At 35.1% G+C, this 9,038-nt stretch overlaps 2 protein-coding genes across 3 annotated transcripts in view; one reads left to right on the top strand and one right to left on the bottom strand.

Annotated features, from left to right (window-relative positions):
* LOC118736502 (trichoplein keratin filament-binding protein) overlaps positions 1-9,038 on the bottom strand; it is a 170,713-nt gene that overhangs the window by 131,840 nt on the left and 29,835 nt on the right. The window lies entirely within an intron of this gene.
* Positions 8,469-9,038, top strand: part of LOC118750263 (FK506-binding protein 5) — a 30,114-nt gene continuing 29,544 nt past the window's right edge. Inside the window, 2 exon segments of the mRNA XM_036484992.1 lie at positions 8,469-8,956; positions 8,958-9,034. Coding sequence (XP_036340885.1) covers positions 8,651-8,956; positions 8,958-9,034 — 383 coding nt within the window. The 5' untranslated portion in view covers positions 8,469-8,650.

Raw genomic sequence — 9,038 nt, 5'->3', positions numbered from 1 at the left:
TTTTTTTTTAGAGTGTAGAATTTTGCATTGCCTTGCATGCCACACTCAACTAACTGCATCGATTCGCCCAATTATTGCAATTGATTCGAACAGCACTCGTTGCGTATACGGAACAACAAATCTACTACAGAACTTGAAGAAAAGTGCGAAACAGCACCACAATGAACCCACAATTTTTCAAATTGCCAAACAGTTGCAATACGATCGCTAAGTGGATAACGAGTCGCAAATCCTACAATGATCTACGAGAGAGAATAGTATTAAATAAATTTTAAACAAATGTGAAAATTATTTGCAACTTATTTAAAGAAAGCTTCATATCAAATACGCGTACATACATACATACATATGTATATAACTTGCTTACGAAAATAGCCTACTAAAACCAATTGTAGCAGGTAAATTGAAACACATAACTGAGAAATTTATCAGCAGTCAACATGGGCTTGGATTTTCTGGACGAGTGGTTCTTGTCGCAAGGTAAAATGAAACCCAAGTAGTTAACATTTTTACCCAAGCCCTGTCCAAATTCCAGTTCAAAAGTTACAAGTTGAGCCAGCAAAGTTTAAGCTGAAAGTGAGTGCTTGTGACTGGCTTAAAGCGTGAGCGTGAACGGTGCAAGGAATTGACACTAAGTGGCAAGAAAATTAACAAAAAAAAAAAAAATGTTCATGGAAGCGCAATCTCGTCCAAGGCGAATGACATTTGCTGATTACTTAGATGAGTCAAATCTGTATTCTTGAAATTAGCTCTGAGCTCCGTGATTTCCAAGAAAAACAAGAACCTAACTTTTTTCTGAAAAACAGTGCAAAAATTAGAAAATAGTGAACTGACTTGCGTAATTTCGATTTGTTTTCCCTTTCACTTCTTTCCTGACGTTTTCTCAGCATCGCAGGCAATATTTACTGTGCAGTGCATTTCTTTGCCTTCGTTTTGTGCCTTTTGGTTCTTATTTACTTCTCATTACTCGCCTGAATGTTTTTTTTAGCTCGAAGCGTTGACATTTTACAAAATTCACACAAAAAAAAAATAGATAAATAGTTGAGCATACTTCATTAGATTTCAGGTGAAAATTTACTAATTACGCGCTAAAAATTTCAAACTTTTTCAACGGCTAGACAAATATTGAAACGCAGTATTTTGAGTGAAACTCTTAGCAGCAGAATTAGTTGCTTCATGCGCTTAAAATTGTACAAAAGTTTGTTGATATTGGAAATTATTAAATATTGACTTCAGAAAAAAAAAAACCTCGTAACCTTTTTTTGTAGAAGAAAGGAAGGAGTTATAGCTCAAAATGGATGGATTTGTATGTAACTATACGCAAACACTGCATATCGCAACTGGACATCGATTGCCCTTATCGCATCGAAGTTCAGTGTAAGTACAGGAAATGTGACGAACTTCGTGGGAGGGAAATCACTGGTTTGTGAAATCATTTTCAAACACAAAAATGTTGTGCAACTTCTTCATATTTTTCGATGCTCCAGCGGCGAGTTCGAGTTCTTGAGTGTTACCTGTGAATCGCGGCTTGTGAACTATTTGTGTTTTAGAAAATGTGGAGCGACTATAAAATAAGTCAAGAAGATTTTTTTTAGTTTTTTTAATATTTGTGTGGGAAACGGTTTGAGAATTTCTGGCCACCTTACCAGCAGTCGACATTGAATAGATATCCATACATACTAGATACATTATATATATTTTATATAGGCCATATTTGCTATGTAGTCATTTTGGCAGAATCTACCAAGTGTTACGAAAAAAACTCCAGACTTGCTGAAAATGTGAGAAACATGTCCAGAATGAAGTATTCAAAATTTAAAAAAAAAAACACTTTGCAGAGGAAGAAATTCTCTAAATAATTGCAGTGGGAAGTACTTGGCTGCGATTAGTGACTTTCGCGTAATAATTGTTTTTGTTTTCCAACTAAGTGTGATGATCGAACGCGTAAATAAATACTCGTCCATGGCGTATGAGTAACGTTGTTTCTTGCTCGTATTACCTCTATGTTACAAACAGAGCACATACATACATACAAATAACCATTTCCGTTATCAAATTGAAGTTGAGTAAAACTTGTCTGAAATTTTCTTTTTCTGAAGACTATGAAGACTTCGGTTAGAGATTATAAAACTTATTGGTGAGGTGTTGTGTAGCATCGCCGTGTATTGACTGCATCGAATATCAGCGATAATTTAGCAATACTTAGTGAGTAGTTTTACTCTCAAATTAGAAAGGTTTCATACAAACTTTTTCTTTTTAAATGGAAGCCAACTCAGTCTTAAGGGCATGCATTCAAATAAATAGAGTTTCTGTAATATTTGCATCACTTCTTACCAATTCCGGGTTTTCACTTCGTATTAAATGCTGAAGTTATTAAATTTCATGACGTTAGCAATAATATTCCAGGAACTCATCACACAGGAAGCACGTTTTTACCATTACGCGGATAGTGATTTTAATTTACTGTACAGTAAAAGATACTCTGACTTTTTTTGTAATTTCAATGCTTAATAAACGAATGTCCATATATATATGTGCGTACATTCACATTTATATTAGGGCGGATCCCTCTTCATACAAAAAAAAGCGGTACTGTTTTTAAATTGGGTATATAAATGTATTATATTTTAAGACTTTATTACTTGGCAGAGCTGGCCCGATATAAAATATCTCCGAAAGCTTGGTTTCTTTATAAATAAATTTAGTTTTTATAAATATTTGTCAAAATAAATTACCTTAGATGATAGAAAAGTTTAAAATAAAAAATCTGCATTAAAATGTTTAAAAAAATTTCAACGGAATCAACATAACGACACTTTATTTGAGTTACTTTCAATTGGCAAATAAAGGGTGATTTTTTAAGAGCTTGATAACTTTTTTTTTAAAAAAAATGCATAAAATTTGCAAAATCTCATCGGTTCTTTATTTGAAACGTTAGATTGGTCCATGACATTTACTTTTTGAAGATAATTTCATTTAAATGTTGACCGCGGCTGCGTCTTAGGTGGTCCATTCGGAAAGTCCAATTTTGGGCAACTTTTTCGAGCATTTCGGCCGGAATAGCCCGAATTTCTTCGGAAATGTTGTCTTCCAAAGCTGGAATAGTTGCTGGCTTATTTCTGTAGACTTTAGACTTGACGTAGCCCCACAAAAAATAGTCTAAAGGCGTCAAATCGCATGATCTTGGTGGCCAACTTACCGGTCCATTTCTTGAGATGAATTGTTCTCCGAAGTTTTCCCTCAAAATGGCCATAGAATCGCGAGCTGTGTGGCATGTAGCGCCATCTTGTTGAAACCACATGTCAACCAAGTTCAGTTCTTCCATTTTTGGCAACAAAAAGTTTGTTAGCATCGAACGATAGCGATCGCCATTCACCGTAACGTTGCGTCCAACAGCATCTTTGAAAAAATACGGTCCAATGATTCCACCAGCGTACAAACCACACCAAACAGTGCATTTTTCGGGATGCATGGGCAGTTCTTGAACGGCTTCTGGTTGCTCTTCACTCCAAATGCGGCAATTTTGCTTATTTACGAAGCCATTCAACCAGAAATGAGCCTCATCGCTGAACAAAATTTGTCGATAAAAAAGCGCGAAACACATTTCGAACCGAACACTGATTTTGGTAATAAAATTCAATGATTTGCAAGCGTTGCTCGTTAGTAAGTCTATTCATGATGAAATGTCAAAGCATACTGAGCATCTTTCTCTTTGACACCATGTCTGAAATCCCACGTGATCTGTCAAATACTAATGCATGAAAATCCTAACCTCAAAAAAATCACCCGTTATTAAAATTTTTCCGAAATATTTTGACAAAAGTCTTAGAATATGATAAACTTTATAATTACGATAGAAAAAGCGCAACATTTTTTGGTGAGGCATCCAAAAGTATGCATGTAGGATTTATATTGAAAGCCTGGTGAAAAACTGCATGCTCTTGATAAAAAAATATGTATTTGAATACAAAATGTACACACACGCACACGGTATACAATGCATGGAATGCGTCTAAAAAAAGTCATTATTTTAGTTTGCAAAAAAAAATATTTTCAAAACCACAGCTGCATCAAAACTTCGATTGCATTTTATATTAAAAGTGGGCTCAGGCAAAAATTGCTTGAGAAATTTTTAAAAATTAACTCAAAATTAAGATCAGCATATTTTGAAAACAACTCAAAATAAAGCGCAGAAATATATGACAAGTAAACAAATCAATCCACTCAAAGTTCAATCCGGCTGGGAAGGAAGGCGCTGCCACGAAGCGAATTAGGAATTTTCTCTGTGAATTTGAGCAGTGAGTGTGAGCGATTTTTGAAAATTGTAGGCAAGTCGAATAAGGCCTTTTGAATATCCAAAATATTTAGTTGAGATTTGGAAGCTGTGGACTGCTGTGTGCCAGAGAAACGACGATTTGGTTGATTTTAAAAATCATACATATGTATTGAAATTTTAAGCAAAAATTGTAATTAAAAAGAATACCGTCGATTAATGCTGCAAAGCAAAAAACATACCAAAAAATACAAATTTTGTGTGAAATATGAATTACAAGTGTGCTGGTTTTGAATTTTGTGAAATGTGCAACGAAGAAATTTTTTAAATATACAGTTAATATATAGTGAAAATGTTAAAAACCGGAATGCGGAATAATTACAATTTTTTAAAACAACCAAAAATTAAAATTTTAAAAATGTTAAAGACTTTGTTTCAATTTCGCACGTCTGCGTCGCGCAACAGCTGAATTTTTATGTGCATACATTTACATACTTAAAAAAATGTACATATTTTCACTTTCAAAGTAATAGCTTTGCGTTCGCATCGAAACTTTTTCAAATGTACGGCCTAGCGTGTCGCGAAAGCGTTTGAAATGTTTAAATTTAGCGATGATAGCAACTGCTCTGCTGCCGTTTAGTATACTAACTGAGATCTTCGCACAGAGCGCTGCAAATTTACAAATTTCCAAATGCAACATTTGCATTGCAATCGAAATTAATGACCTATCAAATTTGCGTGGCCGTTTAATGGACTCGCCAGCGCAAATGTGTGGGCGGAGGCATCAAAATATAGAGAAACAAATTCATTGAATAAACACGAAGCAGAAGCGCAGAGGAGAAAGCGCCGATTAATTCAATTTTCAATAGCTCGGAGAAAGTCAACAAGTCGAAATAAATAAATCGCTTTCGCAGTCTTTTCACAAACTATTTACATATATGAACTTACATACATACATATATACATTTTTTCGAATCCCCTTTTTCTCATTTTTGTTTTACCAGCACCGCCTCCGCACGATTTTATTTTCGTAAAACTTCCTAAAACTACAACAAAACTAGCGAAATATAATTAAAAACAACTTGTTCGTTTTTTTTTTTACCCAGAAACACATACAAGCACACATATAAACTCTTGGATATATATATACCAGCAAGAAGAACGCAAAATGTAAACTAAGGAGATGAACCGAAAGCAAAAAGTTTTTCACGAAAGAAAAGCAGCAAAGCAAGAACAACAAACCGTTGTTGAAAGTCGAAAGAAAAGTGGTGCACAATTAAAAACAGGGCAAAGCTAAAATAATGGAAACAGAAATCAAAAAACGTACATACCCTTGTGGTCAGCTAATTAAGTTAGGTGACCTTTTGATCAGTTTTGGCTATTTTGCTTTTATTTATTTATTTATTGTTTATTATTTTTCTATAAAAGTCTAGCACATTATTTAACCAGCACCATATAAATCCACATTTCACACTTTGCACAAAAATTATAAAAATTCAATAAATTTTGCCAATTACACACAAAAATTTTAAACTTGTTATTCAGAATTAAAAAAAAAATTTAGTTAGGCAGTAATAAAACAGCCCATTACATTTTAGTAGGATACATTGCAAGCTCTAAGACATATAAAAAAGAATTGTCTTCCATATAAAAGAAATTGTTGAGCATACTTCATATGGAAGAAAATGCACAACATCATCAGCTAAGAAATTATAAAAATTCAACGCGAAGTTCCAGCGTCGTGAAACTCGCACTTTGTCGTGCTAAAATTTAATAGGCTATAAAAGTACACAACTAAAATTTGTATAAAAACTCTGAATACAAAGTTTGAAATTTTTGGGTGTAATTGGTAAAGTTTGTTGAATTTTCATGATTTTTGTACACAGTTTGAAATGTGGATTTATATGGTGCTGGTTATATAATGTGCTAGACTTTTTTAAAAAATAATAAACTTTAAATAAATACAAGAAAAATAGGAGAACTGGTCAAAATGTCACTTAACTTAATCAACTGAACACAAGTGTGCATAAATTTGTATACATATACATATACATATATATATATGAATGTATGTACATACATATAAAAAGCAAACGGTTGAGAAAGGAATGCGCGAAAATGCGTGGAAAAGTGTTGGAAAAGCGACGGTGGCCAGCAATAGCAACAACAACAACAACAACAACAATAGCAATACGACCAGCTACAACGACCGCGAGAATAGCAACAAAAGCAACAGCGCCAACAGTGGCAAAGCGGCAGCTGTGGCACTGACGAAAGGCTAAAATTTAAAATAAATAAAAAAACGCATACATATATATTTTCGCCTTTTGCTTTTGCACTGCAGCGTGCCGAGCGGGGATGGCAAGGGCGTTAATGTTGTTAGAGGCTGGTGCTGAAGTGCAAAGCAAACGCTTCACTTTTCAGCGTTTTTGCGCTTCTGCTGATTTTTCTTTACACTTTTGACGAAAAACGTTGGTCTTTTAATCACATTATTTTTGTTTTGTGTTTTTTTTCTTTATTACTTTTCACTTTGTGTTGATATTTCAGTACATTTTGTTGTTTTTTTGCTAGAATTTTCATATACGAGTATGCATGTAAACGTGCATATGTATAGACATATGTATACATATGTATGTATGTACCTATATGTACGTGCGTACGTTTTCACTGTACATTAATTACTACATAGAAATGTAGTATTTGGAAAGATATTTACCAACTGTTTGATAATGAATTCAAACAATTTTGCCAGTTGAAAAGAATTGAACAGGTTGAATGAAGGCTAATTAGAAAAAAATCGTACATCGTCGCTTCAATTTATTATACATATTTGTTTTAATAATACGCAAAATATTCTTGTCTCTCGCTTTTTACGACCAATTACCTAATCGTAATGAAGATATTGTCCTTACTAAGCTTAGTTCCAATTGCGCAACACTCTTCTCAGTATGAGTTTTTTGATATTGCTAAAAAAAAATGCTGATATTGTTGAGTCAAATCTATTTGTTCACTAATTCCGATTAAAGTCACTGATTTTGGCATTTTAGCTTTAAACCCGTCCCCTCTGGACGAACCAAAACCACGTTTTCCAAGTTATTTATCATGCTCAGCCCAATGTATTACATCTGCAGATAGACCGATCCTATCTAGATAGATAACCAGAGACTTAGTGATATCTAACCAAAGAGTATTGCGTTTCTCGGGCCCTGTACTTTTATGCAACAAATATTAAAATTCTCGTAGAAGACGTTTGATGATAATTTTCCAACTACACAGCTTCTGGACGACGTGCTTACTCTCAGTACGAGAATTCCTGATAACCAACAGATGTCAGTGTATATCTCACTGCAAAAGATTTGAAGAAGCTTTGGCGGCCCTCATCTTGTAGGAGAGAGCTTAAGTGGCCTCTTGACTGTCTTAAAAAAATTAATTTAAAGGGTGTTCTTTAATCCTTTTCTTAGGCTTGCGCCAGAAGCAAGTCAATATTTCTAAAACCCCGGTCTTGAACCCCCTAAGCCATCTGCCCAAAACTCTAAAAATAAATAAATTAAAATAAACTAAAAAATAATATTATTTAATGACCGTCCTTTCGCGTCCATTACTCATTATTTTAATTTAAACACATTTTTTTTAAATGATGTGCACACTCTTCCCGCAATGTATGTATGTATTTAGAATGTGGAAGACAAATGCAGCACACTGTTTCCTCGCCTGCCGCGCCTCACTTTTCCCTGCCTATCTCATCACCCAGCCACCTCCTCTCCAATGCTCACATTATTAGCCTATTTTTAAAGATGAAAATCACCACCGCCAGCAACGTCAGTGGCCGTGCTTTGTACACTCGCAATCGTAAAAGTTGAATTCCCGCTAGCCTATATATTTTTGCGCTGCTTAGCAAATGTATTTTTGAAGTCCAACCAAAGTGGATACATACAAGAAAGAACAAATTTTCTGTATCAAATAAAAAATGCTCAAACAGCTGTTGCGATTCGACGGGGCGACTACGCGAAAATATTCCTCCGAGCTATTTTGAATAAATTTAAACAAATTGCCATATAAGTAAAACGTGCATATTAGGAAATTAAGTGAAATTAATAATAGAAGTAAATGTGGATGTGCACATGAAAAAAAATACTTGCATTTTGTAAAATAAAGTGTGTATTGAATTCTTGTAGATTTAAGTGAAATTTTACGAAGCAATATTCAGCGAAACTATAAAATATAATTAAAGCGATTTTAGTGTAAAACAAAAAAGTAATTAACTTAAAAGCAATTGTTGCAAGTATTGAAAAGCGATGTTCTAGAAATATCTGACATCTAGCACATAAATCAGCTTTCAAACCCCTGGTGACCTCGAACAGTTAAAGCGACGACACAATGCCCTTCGTTGCGCCGAAGAGCACGCCCACCAGCACCACTGGTCGCGCCACCTTTCGCCCACCATGGGTAAAGGAGGATACGACCGCCAATGCCAAGCCCGCAGTGCCATGGGCGAAGAAGACAGCTGCCAGCACAGCCGAGAAAGATAAGCCGAAAGATAAGGAGAATGGCGAAAAACCTGCGTCCACTGCTGTGACAAAGAAGACAGCGGCACCAGCAAAGAAAACTACAGAGGAAACAGCGGCTGCCAAGAAAGTTGCCGAACCAGCTAAGAAGGCGGCAGTGGAGCCAGCGAAAAAAGGTCGTCGCTCCAGCTAAGAAAGTGATTGAGCCCGCTAAAAGAGCACCAGAGCCTGCCAAGAAGGTAGTTGCACCGGTGAAGAAA

Source organism: Rhagoletis pomonella, unplaced genomic scaffold (genome assembly GCF_013731165.1).
Source record: "Rhagoletis pomonella isolate Grant_MI unplaced genomic scaffold, Rhpom_1.0 Rhpom_scaffold_00001, whole genome shotgun sequence".
In the NCBI taxonomy this organism is placed as follows: Eukaryota; Metazoa; Arthropoda; class Insecta; order Diptera; family Tephritidae; genus Rhagoletis; species Rhagoletis pomonella.
Note: the sequence above shows the minus strand (reverse complement) of the source record. Positions and strands in the feature narration are given on the sequence as shown.